A 24,295-nucleotide genomic window follows, 5' to 3' on the forward strand; every position below is an offset into this window, starting at 1 on the left:
AAACATTCCTCTTTCAAAATGAGAGTGGTCCAGAAACCAGCACAGAGTGTTGTAAGAAGAAAACTTGATTCAACAGAGAGGTAAACCTGACCTTGAGTCAACTTTTTTGAAATGGGTTGCTGGCATTAATTACAAAATGTGCATAAAGATTTCCAGTTTTAATGATTGATATGTTGTCTTTGTGCTATTTCCAATCACCGAGTGATTGCATTTATAGATATGTCAATATTTTTGCCCATCAAATGAGATCCCATCCAGGCCGTCAGCTCTTTTTCAACAATGAACCCCTCGTCCCCGGGTGCACACGCAGCCTCTGCACCACACCACCGCACTGACCACCCCTCATCTGGCTGCATTTCCAACATAAAAGTGATGACTGGTCACAGGTCATGTGGGTTATGGTGGGGAGGAAGGGGGTTTGGCAGGGTGGGCGCAGGATGGTGGCAGTTGTTTTGATTTGTCTGAAATCTGTGCTGTGACAAAAACAACAGAAATTTCCATGCCGGCCCTGCCCCCCACCCGGCCCGTCCTCGCTTCGGCCCGGCAGCTAAATCCGAGCCATTGTGTCCCACATAGTTGTATGGATTTGTCAGCAGTGAGGCAGGGGCAGTGGAGGGGGTATAGAGTGATGATAACCAAGCAAGTTTTTCCGGTGTAGAGGGGGGAACAATTGACTGAAGCAAGGTATTGAATTAGCTCTAACAAACAAGTGCTTTTTAATAATAACTCATGCTAAAAGCTGTTTGCTCCTGCAGATGAGGAAAGAATTAAAAATGGAGAGTCCCTGGATAAGCTTTTTTTCTGAGAGACTTGCTCCGGATTAGATGTTGAAAGCCTCATATTAGCACCCCCCCCCCCCCCCCCCCCCCCCCTCCCCCACCCACCCACACACACACCATCGCCACAAGTCTGTACAGCGAGGCTTGGACGGGACCACCTGCCCCTTAGGAAAATACAGTCAGCAAAACAAAGTAGGAACAGGGCGTCAGTGGGAAGCTCGGATAGTAAATAGTGAATCAATGAGGCCAATAAAAGAGTCGAGTAAATGTATCTGAAGCAAGATTGTTCCAAGATAAAAAGTAAGAAACCATTAACGATGAAAACCAGGGACGGATAGGAAAGCTCTAAAAGAGATAAACTAATTGATAATCCACTAGCAGGTCTGATCACTAAGTGACTGCAGCTGATTAGTTATGAGCACTAACTGAGAAAGTGGAGAGTTGGAGCTTTTCTTCACAGTCAGGGTCAATGTAAAGGATTCAGGATTTTAAAAAAAATATGGGGTTGATCTAAGCAGCCCCTCCAGACAACTTTGAGGGGACCAGAAGTGATTCATATCTTTGGCTACTGTTCTTTATTTTTGGTTAGTTGGTGATGCTGATGTTTTCAATACTGTCTATACTGCTACAAATGCATTCTAGTGGTGAAGCTTTCACATTTTTTTTTTTGTTATTCACTCATGTCATTTTTTTTCAAAGCTGAGGCTGATGGGAAATGTAGTTAGATTTGCCGGAACATAGTTCTGGACTTTGGGTTCTGGACAAAATGAGAGAGTAATGGGTTAGCTACAGGTACAGTATAATGAGCTGGATAGTGGAGTTTTCTGTCATCAAGGTTGCTCTCTTTATTCAGCGAGTGGTAGCTGTAAAAGTCACATTCCTTTCAGTCTTAAAAGATTATTCTGTATATTTGAATATTATTTTTCTGAATAGTCTGTGTATTCTGAATGCCTCTTTGTGCATAACCAAGCACATTGTTTCAAGAAGAAAGATGATCATCATCCCTGTCTAGGATTTTAGATTTTATTGAACCAACTAACACGTACAAATCCTGGTTATGCAGAAATCCTTCGTAATGGTAAATGGACTTCCATGGAGATGTTTGGGTGTGTTATGTCTTACCCAACATGGGTGCAGAAGGAAACGTTATGGTGTCACCAAGTCCTTTGGATCATCCTCTGGGGACTGTGAGTGCCTGTTATCACATACATTGAAAACTATCGTTTATAACAGTGGTTCTCAACTCGTCCCACGGACCCACCACCGACTAATCGTGAAAAAAAGTGTGTCCCAAATTTCTGCCATTTTTCGACAAATCAGATTTATTTATGGAAAAACTGTGCAGTTTGGACCTCAGTCGGTACCGAACATGTGACAGTAGAAAGGAACTGAACAAAACAAACATGATTAAAAAGCCCTTGAAAGACTTTATTACTCAAGTTTTGTTCCAGGTACACATTTGCGACCCACTGAAAATGGCTCTGCGACCCACCTCTGGGTCCCGACGTACCAGTTGAGAACCACTGGTTTATAATATATTTCAATCATGACCAACGTTGCCATTTTTAGAACCAAACAATTACTTACCAGAGCATTCAGACTCACACATTAAACACAACTTCACTCTGTTGTGAACAACACAAGAATATTTTAGTCTGGATCAAATTCAGTGTCTTGAGTGCAAGTTTATAAGGAAGCTCGATTTGGAATTATTACAAACTTGATTGCATTCATCCCCTTTACAGCAGATGAAAATACTGCAGAAAACACAGAATAAAACTCCACATCTGCATTTTAAGCCATCTTATGTATTGAATCAGAATACATTATCATTAGAATAGATTATTTGGCTGGGGTCACAACCTTTGTGGTTGTAAAAATCCAATCGACCTTTGCCTTTAAGACCTTTAAGCATTTAACCAATGAAAGACAATGCTCTTAAAGGATGAACAGGGCAAAATAGTCATATTGATTACTGCCATTTAGGTTCCACGAGACAAGAAGAAGACACTGAAGCATGTTTTCTTTCGTTGATAGTGCTGCCATTGAGAAGTATGATGTGATGGAGGACAGCATTGATACAGGATGTGGGCTGCATTATAAGCCTAATCCTTATGTCAACAGCCCCACAGATGGGCTGACCTGCTGGGCTACAGGGATGAGGGTTTTTTTTTTTTTTTTCCAGCGGAGGTGGGGGGGGAGAAGTTGAAAATCTTTGCTGCCTGTCTGGTGATGACGAACAGGAGAGAGGAATGAGCGAGCTTGTGCAAAAAAAAAAAAAAAAAAAAAAAAAAAAAGTCAAAAAATGTTTCATGCTCTGATGTCATTAGGAAGGCGAAAGCAGAGCTGTAATCCTATTTTAATCGCAGTGGATTTATTAAACAGGAGCAGCAGGTTTAAATCTCAGCAGATTACACAGAAGGCCCAAGGAGATGTGGTGATGTGGTGAGGGGGTGGGGGGGGGGGGTTAAAGGGGGTGAGGGGGGCTTGCATAATCAAGTGCACTTAAGGTGATATGGTTCATCTTTGACTAGTCCAGACTGATTTTGAGGAAGAGGCCATGAAATCACGGGGCTCTTTTCAAAAGGAGAGGGGTCAGGTGGCTGTACAAATGAGCATGATTTTTATTGATTGTTTGTTGGAATGAGATCTAAATTAAATGTTCCATTGAGACGTCTTTTAGAATAATTACTTCTGACAAGATTAAGACGGACGGCATGCAGATGTTACTAATTATTTGGACATGAGTGTCTGTGTGTGTGTGTGTGTGTGTGTGTGTGTGTGTGTGTGTGTGTGTGTGTGTGTGTGTGTGTTTGCCTCAGTGTCCCTTGGAGTCAGCATAAATCTCTTTGGCACCCTTTGTGATGGACCTTGAATCTCGTGAAGAACGGGTTAATCCCAGGTCGCGTCACATCTGGACTTAATCAAATCAATCCCTAAACAGACCAAGTAGAGCACACTGGCACCTCTAGAGGTCACCAGTAATGAAAACTGTTCCATCTAGAATGTTCTTATTATTATTATACTACTTTTTTTACTCTTTAACAATAATCTATTGTATTTTACTAACATTTTAAAATGTTTTTGTGTATTCATTATTTTATTGCTTGGTCTTTCATTTCTTGTCTCTTATTATTTTTATCATCCACCTTTATTTTATTGTTAAAATATTGAATCCATGTTATTATATGGATTCAAATATTTTTATATATTTATTTTATATATACATAGATTGGTGTGTAGTCTCTAAATCATTTTGAACAAAGCTACATTTTGTCAATCACGTTTCACACCTTTTGTTAAGCACTTTAAACTGCATTTGAATTTGTCTGAAAGGTGCTACATTAATAAAGTTTGAATGAATCAGAGCAACAATGACACTTTGTTGGGGCAATCTATGCTTATGTCAATGACAGATGTACATCCATGCTAAATATCGCAGAAAAAAAATACCTACATTTAGTTGCTGAAATGATTTTTTCTCAATTTTTTTGTACTTAAAAGTTTGAATTTTAATGCAAATGGTTAGTCATTTTTTTGCAACAGAAAAAAAACAAACATTTAATGGGGCTACGAAACTATGTATTCAGCCCAGCGGTTTTATAGTGATATATTATCTGGTGCTCGTTTTATTGTAAAGTGGAAGATAATAAATTAAACAAAAAACGATATCCTGTCCATAAGGCGCTGTGACTAAGTTAAGCTTAAAAGCAGACAGTTTCATGGCCTTAAAAGGGATGCCAACACACTGTACAGAGCCTTGTGTTGTAACTGAACTTTGCCACTGCCAAATGCTTCATCTAAAAAGGATGCCAAGCTCACCATCTGTTGGCTAAGCTTGGCAAATGTCTGTCTGTCTGTGACATAGCACCTCTTTCATAGGGGGCCATTTTGAGCCTTTTCTGTCTACTTCACAATTATTTTGTGTAGCTTCATATTTTCATACCAGGAAATTGAACGTCAGTCTTATTTTTTAGGCCTAAATGCATGAGATTTGTAATTGTAAGCGTTCACCTGGTTGGATTGTTTTAAAAATGTTAAAATCACACCAAAATCTACTTGTTTAACACAGAAGTTTAACATCGAGGCCTACACTTTCAAAACTCACTTTTGATAAAACAGAGCACTTTCAAACAACAGTATTGACAGAATAACTTGCTTTGCTTAAGAGACACTCACTATGCCTCAATTGTAGCTACTTACAAAAAGCATTACAATGTTGCCATCTAGCGGAATCGTCACGCAATGAAAAAAAAAGTGTACTCTCACAGCTTCCTTGTTTCTTACATTACACTGCTCAGTGGCTGTGAAAATAAACGTATTCTTTTTGGAGATTTAGAGGGATAATCTCTGAAACATTTATTTATCATGTAAAATGTGTCTGGTCAAGCAGGTAAAGCGACAGGTGCAACTTATCTTTAATTATTCATTTAAATTATTATTATTATTATTATTATTATTATTATCATTTCGGCAGCCGAACATAAAACTGAAGCGTCATGCCCCATCATTACTGCGAATTTACTTATAAACAAATTAGCCAATTACAAGTTGTTTTTTTTTTTTAAGTGCTTCTGGTTGTGGATGTGTTGACGAAGAATTAGGCTGTGACACTTATAGGCTATCAAAAGAAGACCTTAAAATTATTTAAAGATTTCAAAAGATATATCAAAGTGAATATAGCAGAAACAAATTCATAAAATTTAATATATAATAACATATTAAAATGTAAAAAGTGAAAATTCTCACAAGTTTTCAGGTAATTTTAATGGTCTTTTACAGGATACAAAATAATCTTTCTCTCTGTAATTTCTTTAGAACCTCTTTTCAATTGTTTCAAGCAACCTTATGTTCAGATTTATCCCAGCGCAACAATACTGTACGAAAGAATCACCAGCAGGGGGCAGACAAAAAAAAAACAAAGAGGCAGAGGCGTCGAAACACCGGCCTTAAACCCTCAACATCCGCCCTGCTCCTTCCTCTTCCGGTTACGGCGATAGCAGGTATGGCAGCCCCTGCCTTCCTCTGACATATTTTGACATTATAATCCGCTGTAATCGTCACTCTTAGAAGGCAATTTTGGGTGTTTTTAGGTGGAGTTAATAGTTAAAACCTCTCGTTGTGTCTTATTGTGTGATCATTTCGTTAATAAGTTGTTTTTTTTGTGGTATGTTAAAAACAGGCGGGTGTTTCTGTACTGTAGCCGTAGCAGAAAAATACACTGAAAATGCATTTCATAACTTACTGAGGGAAATATTTAAGTCCGTATTTGGTAGCGTTTATGTTATCCGGTGGGAAAAACCAACAATTAGCCGCTTTATAAGTAACAATGTTGTTTATGTTTTCAGCTTCAAGATGGTGCAGCGCCTCACTTACCGACGTAGGTTGTCCTACAACACCGCCTCCAACAAAACCAGACTGTAAGTGTCCTTTTTTCTAAGTTTCTCTGTTACATTGTCTATTTGGTTGGCTCACGAAAACCCTCCACAACTCCACTTGTGACTTCCTGCAGGTCCCGGACGCCCGGTAACCGAATTGTGTACCTGTACACCAAGAAGGTCGGCAAGGCTCCCAAGTCAGCATGTGGCATCTGCCCAGGAAGACTGCGTGGAGTAAGTAGACTCATTGTTCGTTTTGTGAGACTCTGCTTTCTCGTGGTTGCAGGGGCATGCTCCTGAGGTCAGAGGGGGGGTCCAGATGGGGCTGGTGTTTTTAAACACTGGCATCAATGAAACAAATAGGGCAAGATGTGGGTAATATTCTCCCTTGACCTAAGGCAGTGACATCTGCAAGAAGTAGTTTGCAACTTCCCAGTGTACTTAATGTGTCATTTCCATTATTGTGTTTTTTTTATTTAACTGATGTAAATATGTTTGATTTTTAATAATTATATTCCCATCTCTTGTTTTCTGGAGCTGCTGTAATGCACAAATTTCCCCCACGGGGATCAAAAAAGTTTACCTTTATCAGTTGTGGTGAGGCTCTGAAGTATTTGGGGGGCAGGTGGTCCAAGAACACACAGACCTTTCTTTTTTATTTATATTTTTATTTATTTATTGCACCAAAAAAAAACATAAACATAATAGATCGATGGAAAAACGGACAGTACATAATGATTAAGTTAATTAACAAACTACACATTTTGAAAGAAATGTGCCAAATAAACCCAGAGGGTGCTTGTCGAGTGGCCCTCCTAAAGAGAAACATGTAACACATATTATTAATGTAGTCCAAGCAAAAACAATAAAGCAACACATACTCAGTAAGGTGTAAAAGAATGCAAAACAACCTTTGCTTTTATTTCTGCTTTGAAAAGAGAAATTGAAAGTTGAAGTGTAGTGTTTGTTTCCCCCTGACAAAATGACGACAAAAGCCGGTTATAAAATATGCAGATATTTAATGGAAGAACTACATCATATAATGCTCTTAAGGGCATTTGTTAGTACTTTGATTTTACATGTGATGAAAGTTCCTCGGCTGTGGTTGGAATTAGTGAAGCTGTTTGGACTTAAGGGTCACAATAGGATTTGGACTTTATAAATCTAGCAGCTGGAATCATCCAGATTTGGCATGTTGACATCCAGTTGAAAGGGACTCATTATAAAAGATGGTTTGACGGTCCTGTTTACTAACAACTCTAACGCAAGCACAAGATTAAAGGTGTCTTATCAAAATCTGTGCCCTTAAGTATTTGGCTTAAGAGAAAAGTCTAATAAGAGATGTCTGTTTAGATTGTTGGAGACCTCATGGTGAGGTTAAACTGTGAATTTATCAGATTTCAATATCTAGAGACATCTATGACTACCCGAGTCAAGTCCCTCTTTAATTTTAGACCCCTGTTGAATGCTGACATTATAATCAAAGTATATAAACAATCATTTCCAAGTGCCTGAAAATGGAGTTGCAGGCCTCAGTTAGACATTCTCATGCACAGAAGTATTTAGAAAGATAATGGTTCAATGACATGAACAGAGTATTTGTCTATGTAGTGTTAGACAGGTTGCTCAAATTGTTAAGTTTCAGGATGTTACATTAACTTGTCGTTTTTATCGAGTTGTGAAGGGTCTGGTCATTTAAATGCAGACATGTCTGATCGCACTTAAACAACATTTATAATAACTGTCACCCAGGTGTTGTGTTGTTAATGTCTTGATCTCAGGACACACTTCTTATACCTTGTCGTATTTCTTTTCTGTCCATTAGATCCGTGCTGTTAGACCTCAGGTTCTGATGAGGCTCTCCAAGACCAAGAAGCACGTCAGCAGGGCCTACGGAGGCTCCATGTGCGCCAAGTGTGTGCGTGACAGGTATGAGGGGCATTTATGATTTCTAATGGAGAGGAAACTGCAATGATGTTTATATTTGTATTCATGAGGACAAGCCACAACTACTGCTACTAACCAAGCAACAACCTCTGGTGTTGAGAAATGAAGCCAAAGTGAGGAAAAACTGCAGCTCTTTGGGTGTCTGTGTAGAGGCTAGTCCCAAGAGACCTGGAGGTCACAAACACACCCCATTTAAAAAAAAAAAAAAAAAAAAAAAAAAAAAAAAGGCCGTTTTTACAGCAGAAATTAACATGCTTTGCAGCATTTTACAAGAAAGTGGTTTAGTTTGATAAGTCACTGTCATCATGGGCACACCTGTAGGAGCGGAGGGTATTATAACTCATCCTTTTTTTATTTTATGAAGGATACCAGTTATGCATAGTTAGGCCCATGTCCTACCTGTTGAAAGGTGGGTGCAATGTAGTTGTTTATCGAGGGGCTTGACACCTGCCCTGGCTGCAGCTCTTAGCCTGTCATTAGGTTGAGACAGCATTTCCTGCATGGCGACAGCCAGTAACAGGCTTCCAAAGCCCCGTGTTGTAACCAATGGGTGCTGTCAGTTGATATTAACAGTCTTTGCTATTAACTCGCAGCATACATCTAAGCTTTTGATCAAAACAATTATAAAATGAACGAGTGTTCACTCACTGCTGATGTAATTTGAATGTTTAATGCATTATGTCTGACTGTTTTTTTCTTTTGCTTTTCTTAGAATCAAGCGTGCTTTCCTGATTGAGGAGCAGAAGATCGTCGTCAAGGTGCTCAAGGCGCAGGCACAGAGCCAGAAAACTAAGTAAAATGTGTATTTGTATTGCCACAATAAAAAAATGACAGACAAATGAATTTCTTGTTGTGATTATGTTTTAATTGAGATGAGATGACATGCACTTGATACTTCAAACCTGATACATTAAGATGGATTCATTTCTTATTCAACAATGTCAAAACTGCCATTTGAAAATGTATGGATTGTTTCAAAATTATGATTTTAAATGTTTTCATTTGGTATAATAAATTACAATCAATAATGAACATTTTAAATCGTATCAGTTTCAAAGAGGGTTATCTCACTGAAAGTGAAGATGTACTGGTTCTGCTGATATTATCACAGATAAAGATGTGACTTAGAGTACATGCACGCTGTGGGTTCCTGATGCACAATCTATTCCAATACATAACTTAAATATCTTGTGATGGAAAGACTGCAAAAGCTGATGTGAATAATGGGAGGAAAATTCCCTGGAAAACAATGGGATAGATAAAACAATACAACAACTAATTAAATATACATGAATGTGTATTTTAAGGAAGGTCTAAGTCAATAGAATTTATAAGCAAGTATTTTTTTTTTTTTTAACCTAAGTTGTTTGTTTTAAGAGTAATGACCATTTTGAGGTGACAACAAAAATGAGATATTCATCCCTTGTCCAATGTTGACTGCGTTACTGTCCCTTTAAGGACGCGTCATCATCCTGACCGATGAGATAAAAAAAATAACTAAAGATATTTAATACATTATTTACCAAAGCTTGCAGCAATATATTATTCAAAGAAACATTTTAAATCTAATAAAAAATAAATTAGATTTATTGTTAATAATAAAGTGAGCTTGGGGGAAAAAAAAAAACACTAGGAAAAAAAAAATTACTTCCGGGACACGTCAACAAAGTCGCGTCGCAGGCGGATCTCAGTCACTGCATTGTAGTCAAGACAATTTCTGTACAGATCATGGAGACTTTATACAGTGTACCGTTTACCGTGCTGGAGTGTCCAAATGTAAAACTGAAGAAACCATCATGGCTACACATGCCGTCGGCTATGACTGTGTACGCGGCTGTGATTGTGTCCTACTTTCTCATCACAGGAGGTAAATTAATGCGCTAAGCTAACTATGCTAAATGATGAACGCTAAAATCTGTCAGCATGGGATTTTAAGTAAATGCATGTTCATGTCGGGTTGAAATAATGTCAGATATTTTAGTCTTTTCTGCATACTATGAACACAATCTATGAGAATGTAGGCTTAACTTTGCAGGAATTCATCTTGATCTGATTATCCTGCAGTATCTAAGTCATAGAAGCATCTACTTCCTGATCATATGTGGTAGAAAAGTTGTCCTCTGTGTGTTTGTCATCTCAATCCTTCCTACATTACAGGTATCATCTATGACGTCATTGTGGAGCCACCAAGTGTGGGCTCAATGACTGATGAACATGGACACCAGAGGCCAGTTGCCTTTTTGGCCTACAGGTATGCCACATGACATTATAAGCATTTAAAACTACAAATACAGCAAGTAGCGAGCAGGTCATCATCACATCTGATAGTCAATTTAAGCTCATTTGTTTTTCCAGAGTGAATGGACAGTACATCATGGAAGGACTGGCTTCCAGTTTCCTCTTCACAATGGGAGGCCTGGGCTTCATAATCCTGGACCGCTCGAACGCGCCAAACATTCCCAAACTCAACCGCTTCCTGTTGCTCTTCATCGGGTTCGTCAGTGTCCTCCTCAGCTTCTTCATGGCCAGAGTGTTCATGCGCATGAAGCTGCCGTAAGTTCGATATGTCGTCTTTATTCAAACGTCAGTCTGATTCTTACAGACTTGGCTTGATTTTCAATTCTGCTTATCTGAACTAACGTTTGTGTGATTGTTAAAATGAATGAATCTTGTGTCTTTACAGTGGATACCTGATGGGCTAAAGACAACACGAGCACACTTGGTATACTATGGATGGACATTGGACGTCAAATTCTTGAGGGCCAAATAGGCAGTTCAACCAAAATTCTGGATAAACATGACCTGTGATTTAAAATCTACAACCATAAAGGACTAACAGCACTGACGTTGTTTGAGAAATTCGACCTGGCTGCGTCTCATTGGTGTTCAGTGACTTGCTTTTCCCTCCTTTCTCAACAAGCTGATCTAGCAGATGCCCATATTCAAAGCCAACTTGTATTCAGATTAAACACTGTACTTCGTTGAAGTATTAAAAAAGGAAAGGAAGTTACTGAACACTAGTGGCGTGGAGCTACTTGTTTGGAATCAGAATTAGCACTGCGTGAATCAGTTGGAGGAGAGTCTGAATGTTTCAGTTATATGTTTTGTAAAGAAATCCTTAAAAAAAACCATGATCTTGTCACAGTTGCATTTTTGTACAAGGATGTGAAATAAACCTTTTCAGAGCCTCTTGCACTCTTTGTGTATTAACTCGATTGGATATAATAAAAACTATTATTTAATATTAATTTAATGCAAAAATAAACAGCAGGAACACATTTTGTTTTTCTTTTGGCAAACAGGAATTGGGAGATGTGAATACCAGTTGAGCGCTGCAGTTTTCCGTCCAGATGGGGGCGTTACAGACTAGGCTGAAATGTGTGCTGGTCGTTGCATTGAACAGAGAGGTGTTACATCCAGTAATAAGATGAGGCTCGACAGCAATGAAGGCCTGTTCATCCTGACTGCAAAAAGTTACCTGCATGTGACGATTGCTTCTTTTGTTTTTGCAAGAGATAATGAGTTCATAAAAGTTTGAATGGACTGTTCTTCAGTCTGCAGATTAAACCTCTGGTGTAAATCCGCCCTCCACTGCACTTCTACTTATGTGTTTCTGTTTGGCTGAGCCCTGCGTGAAGTATGCCCCATTTGTGCAAGATTCTGCACAGGCCAAAAACACCATCTGTTGACACGAGGTAATTGTGCGTGGCAACACTTCTACCTATTTTCTAAACAAAAGAGAGCACAAATCTGTACCATTAAGTTATCATTTTAATTCGTTTTTTTAAAAAATAACACTTTAATTTATAGCTAAATAACGATTTTGACTGGAATCTAATGCTCATCGCATTCAAGCATGTCTTTAATTTCAATATGTTTCGACATTATGAAAGACGACAGAAAAAGTAGAGGCCAAAGTCCCCTGCTGATTGGCTAGAAATACAAAAATAAGGAGCGCAAATGAAAAGTTCCACCAGGAATAAAAACACAAATGAACCTTGCTGCACCATATCTGAAGTGTTGCCTTTTGAACTACAGCCTGAAACATAGAATCTGATCTAACAATCATGTATAGAGGTAAAGAGGCCTGCAGGCAGGAGTGAACGCTTTCCTATTGTCTTTGTCTCCCTCTGCACCTCAGGAGTCTGGTCTGTTAAAGTCCCTGCAGATGACAAACCAGTCATATGGCCGACTGTGTTGGATCACCTATTGAGACATTTTGATACTAAACATGCACAAAGGTGGAGATGACAGTACATTTCAGCAACAACAAAAAAACCTGAACACTACAGCATAGTACTCAACAGAATGTCTGCTGTGGAAATCTTCAGGTTGCTAGGATCACTTATCCCCCAGTACTAGATATTAACATCAAAAAGAGACACTAAGGGAGTTGCTTCATGCACGGGATCAGAGAGTTCAACCTGCCTCACAGGCTGCTGAACCAGTTCTCTGTCTGTTCCTTCCATTTTAATCAGACTGCTTTTGATTGGCCAACAAAAAGGGCAGCAAAAGTCTGCAAAGCAAATCAGGACTGGAGGATTTAAAAAAAAAGGATGTGTCCGAGCACTGTGCACCAAAACAACCAAAAACAGAACAGTTGCTACCCACAGAACATCAGTTTGATGAAGTAAGGCAGTCAAAAACCAACAACCGCCCTGTTACACTTAAAACATCTTCACATACCTACGATTTATATATGAACAGTTCAAATTACACACAGAACATCCACCGCTCTGAAATATAAGTCAGAGTCTGAGTCAGTAGTCATGTACTGTATAAACTAGAGATGCAACGATAAAGAAAATCAGCGCTGATACCAGTTCTGATATAATATTGAATTAAATTTAAATAATTAATCATTCGAAAAGCAGTCAAATGAGGAAAACAATCTTAACTATAATGAAAAATTACAAACATAAATAGGGCTGTCTTTCAGCTTGTGTTTTTTCTACACATAATTCAGGTTTTTTTCCTGAAAGCAAACATTTTTTAAACATGATCTGTACTACAGTAGCTTTCCATCATTAAATTGATGCGAGGTAACAGATATTTATCGGCTACTGCAATCTGTGAATGCCATATTATTAGTTGAAAGGTTACGTGTCAACAAGGACAGCATTGACTGACACAGATTGTTAGCTGATATATCTGTGCATCACATTTAATTAATGTATATAATATTATGTTACCATATTGACCACTGTATTTAACAACTCACATGATGACATCACCCGTATCAACACTTTGTATGTTGTTGGTTATATTTCCTTTTTGTATGATTATATATATATACATAATTTGTTTCCCAGAGTTCATCTCCCCTCATGGTTGTCCCTGTTAATGTGAGGCTATTTGATGGGAGCCACTAGCAGTCTCTGTTAATAAACGTGGGAATGTTGGTAAATAATTGCACACTTGTCAAACAGTGTCCATGTTTGTTTGGCTGAGACAGAGGGGAAAAGATACCATGCAAGAGTATAATCAGTACATTTTTTTCTTTTTCATGTATAATATAACTCCATGTGCTTCATTCAAGCCAGCCCTCGATGACTGCAGAGTCAGGGTCCATAAAATCTTTTATTCCAAACAGATCAAATCACTACAAAATCTGCAACAATATGTACACATATTCCACATTTTCAGCTAGAGCTGCTGTTTTTGTCGAATCATAAAAAATATTTTGATAATAAGTGGCTATAATTGCCGGTTCATAACTATGAGTGATGTATTACAAACATGATTCCCTGAAAATTACCTGCAAATGACTGTTAACCTCAATCTAAATAAAGAATAGACAGGTTTGAATAGCATGCTAACTCGCACAGTTAGAAGTAAGAGTAGTACGATTACAGTCAATCCATTATAGACGTGCTGAAAAATTGACTTCATTCCTATGTAATTAAAAACAAATAAAATCTGAGAAGACATGCCTTCCATGCTTTACATATTCCGTATGTTATTCCCTGATATAAAAACATTCCTGCTGAGTTGATTTCTTTTTTTGTAACCTCCAGTGTTTATAGTGTCTTTCACCTGTATTTTAGCTGTAAAAGATTCAGTGTTGTAATCAGCATTGTTTCCTGAGGCGTTTGGTCTGTTGAGGAACTCCTTGACTGCTCCCTTTGTTGTGTGCTAACCCACTGTGATGGTGTCCATTTTCATCAGTTGGCTGTTTGGGATAAAACCACAAAGACTTCAAAGTTTAGATGACATTTGTTTTCTTTATGTACGCGATTACTCAGCAATAAGTGTGGTCCAGTAATTGAGCTATCAGACGCAACTGCAGGATAAGATCTGAGTTTCACATACTTAGCAGAGGGACACATACCTTTCTTTTGTTTTCATTCTCTGCAGTCAATGCGTTGTGCAACTTCAAGCCTCCAGCCTCCTCAAGCTCTGAAAAAACATGTTAGGTGTAGGTTGTTTCTGCTATATGAATCCAATGAAGAAATCGTGAAACAGACTGTAGATTATAACACCGTTTAATCGGCCGAGGTCAGACAACTTCACCAAACACGCATGCTTACAAATCACTGACAAAGTAACAGTGTTCACAGTGCTGCGTATAGTCTGTTAAAAGGTGCAACCCACAAATTCCTTTCTATTTGGGTACATCACTATAAACAATAAAGATGACGTGACACTGATTTGTATACGTAACAGATGTAGACTCTTTGTCTAGCAAACAGTTGTTGACAACATATGGTTGGCTCTTACACAACTAAAGATCTGCTACAATTTAGGTGTTTCACCCATATAAGGTTACAGCTTCAGACACCCAAAAGTAGGAGTGCTAACAGGTGGTAGACAGACTTGAATAATACATTTCACAAAGTTACCAAGATGAATGAATTTCATGAAAATTCGTACTAACAACACGGACACAGTGACACACATGATTGAGTGTGTTTACATGGACTTGAGTATACCGGTTTTGAACTGTTTTTAAGAATCTTGTTTTTGTTTTTGTGCATGTAAACATCATATCCCGACTTCAGAAACCGGGATAAGCCCTTTTGCCTTTTGCAATTTTGAGAAACTAACTCTATTTTGCTACCTGGAGACGTCCAAAAGACAACGGGATAATTCAGCATGTTTATGCCTTACACTGGTGTCTGACAGCTGCTGAACACCTGCACAGCCTCAGCCTTAGCAAAGTGACATATCAGTAAAGTAAACATTGCTGCGGCAACAACAGCGTCTAACTTCTGGAGGGACAAAGAAGCTGAGTTTTGTCTTTGAAAGAATTAAATATTAAGTAATTGGAAGTTAAGATGGGAGAAGCATTAGAATGCTGACCTATTCCAGTCTGTGTTGAACAGGCTACACATCATTTTTTTCCAACGCAACGTTACTGCAGTGTGTGTTGTCAAAAATAAACATCACAGACGCCTGTGCAAATAAGACGTAGTAATTAGAAACCGAGATTCTTGCATTTATTATGTATGCAGGGATATGAATAACCAGGTTTCTCTGTGAGAATGTTAACGTCATATCCTGATTGTGAATACTCAAGTCCATTGAGAGGCTACCATTGCATTCCTTAATCCTTTTAAATAATTCAAAATCCAGAAGGATGACAGTGTGTTCCAGGGGCAGCATCCTCATAGAGAACAACACAGTGAGAAAAGGGAGTAAGGAAATGTTGAATACCTGTGAGAATGTGGTCGATCTGCTCCACTGCCAGGTCAGCGTCCTCTGTAGTGAAGCACATGGGGGGCTTGAATTTCAGCACATTGCGATGAGGTCCATCCGCGCTGAGAAGTATGTGCTGTTCCTTTAGCCTGGGAAGTAAAAATGTAAATACAGTAGTAAATACAGTAATACGATAAACGATGGCTCCGCAGACTTAATGAATGTTATCATTTACATTTCAGCTTTTCTACCTGAGACCAAATTTCTAATGTCTAATAAAAAAAGAACTCTATCACTGTTACAACTGTAGTCAAAGACACTGTGCTTGAAATGTTTTCTATTAAAATGTCTATATTTGAAAAGTATTTTAAAATCATATTGCATTAAGTACAGTATGGGACTTTGATTCTGTAACATGGCGGTTGAGAGATAGAGATTTACACATTTAAAGCCCTGAAGTGGAAGAACTAATTTACTAATATGTAAATAAAAGATCAATATGTGTGAACTTATTTTCAGAATGAAATTGATCATTGTTTGATTTCATATATGAAACAAATGTATTCACTGTGTACCAAAACTATAAGAAAATTGTGTTTGGATTATAACGTGTTTGTAGATGAAAAGAAACGGGCAAAAGCATGGCTGAAGTTTCTCCAAATGTTGCATAATGTTTCTTTTTTCATTATCAGTATGAGGTCAGTCACTTATCTGTGGCCTTGCACTTACTTATAGATGACTTCTTGGGCTTCTGCTGTAGCAGGAGTGAGCTTCAGCCTGTCTTTCACAAGCTCCACCCCAACAAAGAGGCCACGCCCCCTGCAGGATGTGACATCATTTATTAATAATAATAATAATAATAATAATAATAATTAATAATCAAAACAAGTTACAAAGCACTTTGCATACAATTAAAAGCCCATAGAACATAACATATAGAAATAAAACAATAAAGCCATAAAATCAATCAAAAGCTAGTTGAAGCTAGTTAAAAAGTGAGTTTTTAAAAATGACTTAAAAGAAGACAGTGTGTTTGCTTCCCTGATCTCTAGTACATCTGCCTACTTTGACAAAATGTGTGAAGTCCTGTCTAAGACCGACTGCACACAAAGTCAGTTTATGTTTGAAGTTTCTTCTGTATGAAGGTCGTATTCAGTTGGCTTACCTGATGTCACCAATCAGTGGATGCTTCTCTTTTTGCTTTTCCAGCAGATCGATCAGGTATCGCCCCACACGCGACGCGTTCCCCTGCAGATCCTCTTTCTCGATCACGTCCAGCACGGCCAGACCGATGGCACACGACACGGGGTTACCGCCAAACTAAGGAATTCAAAACCCACACACAGAGGAAACATTACACCGAGGTGAGGTTCACACCGACTTCTGTAGGAAATCAGCTCCTGAATAACTGGAGATTCTGTACAGTCAGAAAAAAAAAACATATGATATATAAAATATACAAGACAAAAATATATATACTGTACATATATGGACAAATGAGTATGTAGACGCCCTTAACTATTCTGCCAATATGATCCAAAGATTCAAAGTACAATACATGACAGAGGGAAATCTGACATTTATATCACTATATTCCAACTTTTCTTTGTCCAATAAATAACTGTTGCCTACAGTGACAAAAACTGTCTCAAGCAGAATGTATTTTTCCTTTTAGTGTGGAACACAAATGTATTGATCTGCTTGGCAAATATAGAAATAACAACGTGTCAAGTTTAAGGTCAGGTCATGTATGCTTCTGGTCAATGTAGAAAAAAAAAGCCAAGCTTCTATTGTTTTTTAGCTGCAGTATGTTTAACCAGTTAAATAACTAAGTAAACATGTTTTAATTTGTGTGTTATAAATCAACACAACAGTAAACAATTTGCAGAAAGTGGTACAAACTAAATCAGCTTTTTAGTCTATTACCTGCACAGTTCTCTTACCGTATTGAAATACTCCATTCCCATTTGCAGGAAGGCCGCTGCCACCTCTTTGGTTGTGACCACACAGGACATGGGGTGGCCGTTGCCTATAGGCTTTCCCATGGTGACAATGTCAGGCACGAAGTCTTCTCCCTGAAGCTGGAAGGCCCAAAAGTGGCTGCCGACGCGTCCGAAACCCACCTGGACTTCGTCAGCAATGAAAACGCCCCCTGCCTTTCGCACATGTCTGCAGGAATGAATGGATCCGTATTAGTAAGTTGCTCATTCTCTCAATACGGCAACACATCCACATAAATGCAACTATTTATTACAAGGCACACATTTGCCCCAAAAAATGTTTGATGTGATTCTGAACAGCAAACATGTCAAGTGTAGAAATGTTGGCAGACACTAAAACACGATTGAATCTTTGCAATAACGTCGGTACACACTCTACAACTTTTTGGTAGTAGCCCACGGGGGGAATGACCTGCCCGCCACAGCTCTGCAATGACTCAGCAATAAAAGCAGCAATCTGCAGGAGAAGAGAAAAAAAAAACAAGTATTAACCGAAAAGCAACACTGAAAGACTGAAAAAGAGAAGGAGTCCTGGCGTCTTTGACCTGTAGATCGCCCCTTTAATGAGTGTTTTTTTTTTTCACTTTTCAGTTGATGGACAAAGTCTTGCAATGCTTGGACAGAAATTAATGTTAATGTAAATCAAAATGCCTTGACAGAAAAAAAGTACACATTCATTCAGATCATCTGGGTGCTACATTAACACTTGCATGAATTTCTGCAGTATGAAGAAATATAAGACTTGTCGTAGTTCCTACATACCATTGGTAAAAACATTCATTAAATCACGCAATCACTCTACTGAAGTTGGGGTCTCTGTCTCATCGCTGGAAGCATGGACATACCCTTGGGTTGAGCTTTGCAACATACGGTTAATGGCCAACAAGCTTGGACACTAAGAGTCCGCAACACCTGATCTGGTGATTTGGGATGACAAGAGTCCTCGGTCTGAGCCTAAAAAATGGGACAAAAATTAAAGTGGAAAAGAAGGGGAGGAAAGATAAAAGTGGAAATGTAAATGAGTATCCATAAAAAAGGAAGATAAACAAGGCAACACTATAGGGGGCAAGATTTATTATTAGATTAAAACACACAGTATGCAATGTTATAGAAGAGTTACCAGAAACATTGCTTTTATACCAATGAAAAGAAAGTTATTAATGACCATTTCTTTAGTGCCCGGCGTATACTGTACAATTGTAGAAACGCATGACCAACGATCACCATTTCATTTTCGGGCAAGTCCTGAGAGCTCTCTGTACGAGGTAAATCAGGACAGAGACTTCACAAACAAAATATCAAATATGCCAGATATTTATCTGACCGGTCAGGAGCAGCTCATCGGGCCGTGATCAGTCGTCGTTCCTCAGTGTACACTGCACAACAGATTACTTGCGATCGGGCTGAAATCAGGCCCAACTTCAAAACGAGTCCTACGTCCCAAAATTTGGGTTTAAATCGTCCGGAGATCGCAGTGTATGCCGGGCTTAAAAGAAAGAGTCATCTGAGGTTTTATCTGCAGCACAAGGTTCATCTCACTTTAAGAAACACAAAGTAACACAACAGTATCAACCACAGTCTTTACCTTGCCTCCTTCCACTTGGACTTGTTCTATCATGTCTTTGACTTCATCTGCGTACGCTGTGGCAGGGTCCGGGTGGTCTGCTCTGTATTTGCCTCTGTACACATCTGGGCTCAGAGCCTGTGAAGGGGACAAGATTTTGAGGTCATTATTGCTGCTTCCTCATCCAGATTGCATTTAAATACAACAAAAATATCAGTTTTAACTCTAGGCTTTCTTCAGCTGTGACAAATAATGGTCCCCTTTGTCCCTAGGTGAAATGTTGGGGAACATTTGTTCACCAGCGTCTCACTTCTTTGTGTCTATGCTCATGAATAAATTATGCAGGCTGGGGAAACAGACAGGATCGCCCCACCTTCGGCATGTAACACTATAGCTGGGGATTCCTCAAGCTGCTGTATCAAACTACACTGAGGCTATGAAGGGACCATGCAGCGTGCACAACACAATGCATCACTCTGGTCAACTGGGTTTAAATATGTGCTGTTTAAAGAACAAAGTCACACACGTCAATGGAATTTGAAAAGTCTTCCAACAAGTGCTGCACTTCTATAAAGGTATTTGGGTCAGCCTTCAGAACCTCTCAATCCCGCAATCCCCATAATGCAACTCATGTATTTAGACTGAATGCTTTTATCTAAAGAGAACAGTGATGTTCTGAGATTGACTGAGCTAGTACTCACAGTTTGAGAATAATAAGGGGTGAAACATCTTTACATGATGATGTTCATTTCAAAGGAATAGAATCCAGTAGTTTGAATTGATTTTGTAGTTTTTTTTATTTTGGATTCAACTCTTTTAATTCTGTGTCTTTTGGGATTTTAACATTCTCAGGACAGAAGTACCAAACCCCAAAGGAAAATACAATCCCTCCCTTTTCTGAAGCACTTTGGTTCCTCCTTAGCCGGCTGAATTTAGTCAAAAGTACTTGTTTTTCATGTGTCTTTCACCTCTGTTCTTACCCACACAAACACACACGTCTACACACTTCTCTTTAGCCTACCAAAGGTTGAGTCATGGTGTTTTAATAGTGTGCAGGCAGGCAGACATGGAGAGAAAAAGCACTTACCACATGGACAGATTGGTTCTCCTCAGGATCTGCCAGCTGGTGGAACTTATAAGGACTGATGTCAATGAGGGATGAGACATGGCCGTGGTATGCACTGCAAACAAAGCAAACACAGGCCATTGACCAAATCTGTCAAATCTATTAATGCAATACATGCACAGAAGTATCTGATAAACAGAAGTATCACTATAAGAATTATTGAATCTCTCCCCATCAATTATCTTTTGGCTTGTGCACAATGAACCAGGACTTACTTATCCAGCGTGATGACGTCCTTGTGGCCGGTGTACTGCTTTGCCAGACGGAGAGCCAGGTCATTGGCTTCAGAGCTTTAGTTCAAAAGAGCAAGGGTTACTTCGAGTTACTGAGTCACCACAAAACACACAGGTGAAGCCACGGGTATCACTAGCATGTCCGCCACAGTTTAATGTTTTACTGCCCAATATGGGGTCGTATGAGGTTACACCTATTTATCAAAAGGTGGATTTGGACCAAATAGTTCTGGTGAATTTTTGAAGACCACCAGTTTCCTGAGAACTACACACCATGGTTCCTCTAAACTGGGTTCTAGGAGCTAAAATAGTTCATAGTTCCTGCGGTGCAGAATTAATAAAAAAAATGTGAGGGTTCCAACAGTTCCTCGGGGTTCGAAAATGCTTATGTCTCACTCCTCCTAAGCCGGGAGTTGTGAATACCTTTAATCGACATTTAGAGCTGACAGTGTTTTTCTTTATTCGTCTATCTCAAAACTCAGAATCACACAGCAGACTCTAATATCACTTTTTTTTATGATCAAATTAATTAATTAATTTATTTATTTATTTGGTAACCATGGACACGAACAGAGTAGCAAGAGTACAGTGGAATACAATGTTTGGTTTGCTTGGTAACAGTCTAGTTTTAGTTCAATTGTGGAACTAGTTGAGTTGGTGGAGTAAGAAAACAAAATCTGTCGTTGAGTTTTACTTTTTACTACTAAATGATTTTCTTCTTGTATGACTGTTTTAAAAAAATGCACTGTCACTCCCTCTTGTGTGATATTACTTAAATAATGCATAGTATAAAAGGCGATATATGCCACTGGCACATTCAATGTGAGCTTCTTAAACCACTTATATTATTGAAGTTGAACTAATGGGTTTGTTCTTAAGGTGCTCGGTGGGGTTGAAGTATAGCCTGCATGTAAGAAGTGGACAGGTTTCTAGGTTGGAAATGTGAAGCCAATGCAAAAAAGCCCATTTTCTATATATAATTTTTTTAAATGGCCAGCAGGGGGCAATTTCACTGGTTACAAGATGGAATTAAAACGTATGGAACCAGGTGATAACATGAACCTACCTCTCAGTTGATTTATTACCTCTGTATACATTGACCTTATTGAGTTTTAAGTCTCACCAAGTCTCATCAATAGTGATCTCACCGATAGGTGTCATCAATGGGTGACATCACTATTGAGCTCTTTTTGTGCAAAGGCTTTGATTGGAAATTTAACAGCCAAATGCTGGATTTCCTGTTAGCAATTGGTGTGGCCAAAACACCTGAAGGCAATAATTAGAAAGGGTGTCAACTATTGTCTGCTACCATTGTCTTCTTTGAACAATCTTACTGCATATAACTGCACTTTTTTTTTATTGTTTTACGACTATGGCAAAAAGAAATGTAGTGATAAAAAAAAAAACACCTCCTTTTGTCAGGTTTATAACTTCTATATAGCCCTGGCTGATAAAAACTCAGTCTGATATTGCACGTTTATGGATCATTATCTCCAACATTATTACCCTGAACCAGATCGTTTCTGTTGGTGTTGTGTAACTCCCAGCCAGCGGTGTAAATAAGTAACTAGAATGCTCCAAAGCTGGGCATACATTACATTTAAGATGTATTTTGTGTGGATGGCTACACACTCCATAGGAATGCAGATCTGCATAGCTTGATGCAGTAAAAATATTTTCTGTTGTTCTTTAAACTGCACAACTCTAACACACAATTCTCAGTCTCACTCCAGCAAGTGTTCTGTTCTCTTCTAAAATATATGTTGTCTCTTCTTGATAACAGTTATATAATAGCCATACATGTTTGGACTATATCCTTTCATCCTAGAATTTACAATGCCTTGTGCTTTATTGCTGCTATTAGGGATAGCTTGATTCAGGCACCACCAAGACAAGATCTGAATATGATAACCCCTCATTACCTGTACAGTGACCTCATTGACAATCATTCACACCCCAAAAAACAAGTCTGGTGAATCATCGCAGCATGTTTGTTGTTTGAGAAGAGACAGAACATGCACACATACCCAGAGTTGACAAAGTAGCACACAGACAGCTTGTCAGGCAGCGTAGCCTGTAGCCTCTGGGCATACAGTACGAGGTTGTCGTGCAGGAACCGCGAGTTTGTGTTGAGCTGTTCCATCTGCTGAGCTCCAGCCTTCACAACATCTGGGTGACAGTGGCCCACTACAAAATGAGATGGAAAGGAGACACACGGGATTACAAATGTTCCTCGAGTTCAGACCAAAAAGAAATCTACTTTACTGTGAATCATCCAATAATTGGACTGTAATTTCATGCCTCAGCGGTGACTGATATAATTGGAAACCACATGTTGAAATTAAAGAGGCAGGATATAACTTTTTAGAATCATGTCTCTGACTGCAAGCAGTGCATCTGTTGTCGATCTGAATCAGGTCAACATTACACAACAACGTTTTGTGTGTGTTTGCATGTGTTTGTGTTTCCAACAGTGTATACCATGAGCCACATTGTTGATGCAATCCAAGTAGCGTTGTCCTTTTTCATCATACATGTACTGGCCTTTGGCTCGCACAATCTTGATGGGGTCATGGCTGAAGAAAATCTTACAAGATGGCCTGCAGAGGAGCTGATATTACTACCAGTATTTCCCCCAAAAATGATGTTTAAATGGGGTAATAAACTGATATTATGATCATCCATATCTAACATTATTACAAGCAGTGACGCAGACTTATTCAAACAAAGTAGATGTTATGAACCTTTTAACATCAAGATATTATCTGTCTGATGAAGTATGACACATCAACTGTCACTTTTGTATTAGCTGCTCATTTGTACATTTAAAAATAAATAAAATGTGTCAACAAAATAGTTTCATTTTCGGTGTGAAAAAGATTGACGTGTATCATGCTGTGCTCAGTAGAAGTTTGTAAAGACAGTAGTTACGTTTAAGGACGCCATACTAAACCTATAGGCTTTGTATTTAAAGTTGATTACATGCAATTAGCCTACTCAATACCTGTCATCTTTATTAGAAACGTTTTTTTTTAGCGTTAAGAAAAGTGCATAAAGTTAATTGTCTTACCCAATATGCTTCTTCCTCAATTCTAACGTCTTCCTTTTCTCCAACCTTTCCGCGGACATCCTAATGTTGTCCATTTGGTGTCCGACGCTCACTTTCCTCTCCACTGACTCACACATTAGTTACATCTGCACGAGCAGATAAACACGGCTTGACACCCGCGCGCGCGCACTCAGCAAGACCAAACCACCCCCCACCCCCCCATACAGTGCGCGAGCTCACGCTGCTCCGCCCGGCTACCATCGAGACAACATCTGACAGCTGACAACCTGCAGACGCCTTGTGTACAGCCACGTGTTAACAGGTTTCAACAGCTGTTCTATAGCAGCAGAAGTTTATAATGTTTATACTGAATGAACGGACCTAGTCTTTACATCGCCACTAAAACCTCTCTACATCTATTTTACAGCTACGGGTACCTTTTTTTTTGTTTGTTTTTGCAGTACTTTTCTTTATGTTGCAATAGGCATATTAGTGAATCTATTAATCAATCTTTATTTATTTAGGCTAGGGCCAAAAAACATCAAAAGCGATCTAATTAGAGCAGTGGTGTCCAAACTTTT

General features: G+C 38.8%; 3 protein-coding genes across 4 annotated transcripts; 2 read left to right on the forward strand and 1 right to left on the reverse strand.

The window, feature by feature from the left end:
* The first annotated feature begins 6,042 nt into the window (after positions 1-6,042).
* Positions 6,043-8,947, forward strand: rpl34 (ribosomal protein L34). The gene is made up of 4 exons (XM_061031422.1): positions 6,043-6,199; positions 6,292-6,391; positions 7,983-8,086; positions 8,817-8,947. The coding sequence occupies exons 1-4, from the start codon at positions 6,135-6,137 to the stop codon at positions 8,899-8,901; spliced, it is 354 nt and encodes a 117-aa protein (XP_060887405.1). The 5' UTR covers positions 6,043-6,134; the 3' UTR covers positions 8,902-8,947.
* Positions 8,948-9,757: 810 nt separating this feature from the next.
* On the forward strand, positions 9,758-11,292 carry ostc (oligosaccharyltransferase complex subunit). The gene is made up of 4 exons (XM_061031346.1): positions 9,758-9,971; positions 10,262-10,355; positions 10,460-10,657; positions 10,788-11,292. Exons 1-4 carry the CDS (start codon positions 9,833-9,835, stop codon positions 10,804-10,806), a joined length of 450 nt encoding a protein of 149 aa, XP_060887329.1. The 5' UTR covers positions 9,758-9,832; the 3' UTR covers positions 10,807-11,292.
* A 2,379-nt stretch (positions 11,293-13,671) lies between these two features.
* etnppl (ethanolamine-phosphate phospho-lyase) lies at positions 13,672-23,893 on the reverse strand. Of its 2 annotated transcripts, XM_061031840.1 has the most exons (13): positions 23,736-23,893; positions 23,147-23,265; positions 22,693-22,852; positions 20,648-20,722; positions 20,394-20,487; positions 19,328-19,444; positions 18,117-18,199; positions 17,686-17,911; positions 16,908-17,062; positions 16,472-16,561; positions 15,761-15,891; positions 14,436-14,503; positions 13,672-14,276 (listed from the first exon to the last, which is right to left on the reverse strand). In XM_061031840.1, the coding sequence occupies exons 1-13, from the start codon at positions 23,849-23,851 to the stop codon at positions 14,175-14,177; spliced, it is 1,536 nt and encodes a 511-aa protein (XP_060887823.1). In that variant the 5' UTR covers positions 23,852-23,893; the 3' UTR covers positions 13,672-14,174. The 2 variants fall into 2 exon arrangements, with proteins under 2 accessions (XP_060887823.1, XP_060887824.1); XM_061031841.1 differs by lacking the exon at positions 23,147-23,265 and having other exon boundaries at positions 23,736-23,865.
* Between the last annotated feature and the right edge of the window lie 402 nt (positions 23,894-24,295).

The sequence above is a fragment of the Labrus mixtus genome, chromosome 23, assembly GCF_963584025.1.
Source record: "Labrus mixtus chromosome 23, fLabMix1.1, whole genome shotgun sequence".
Taxonomy (NCBI): Eukaryota; Metazoa; Chordata; class Actinopteri; order Labriformes; family Labridae; genus Labrus; species Labrus mixtus.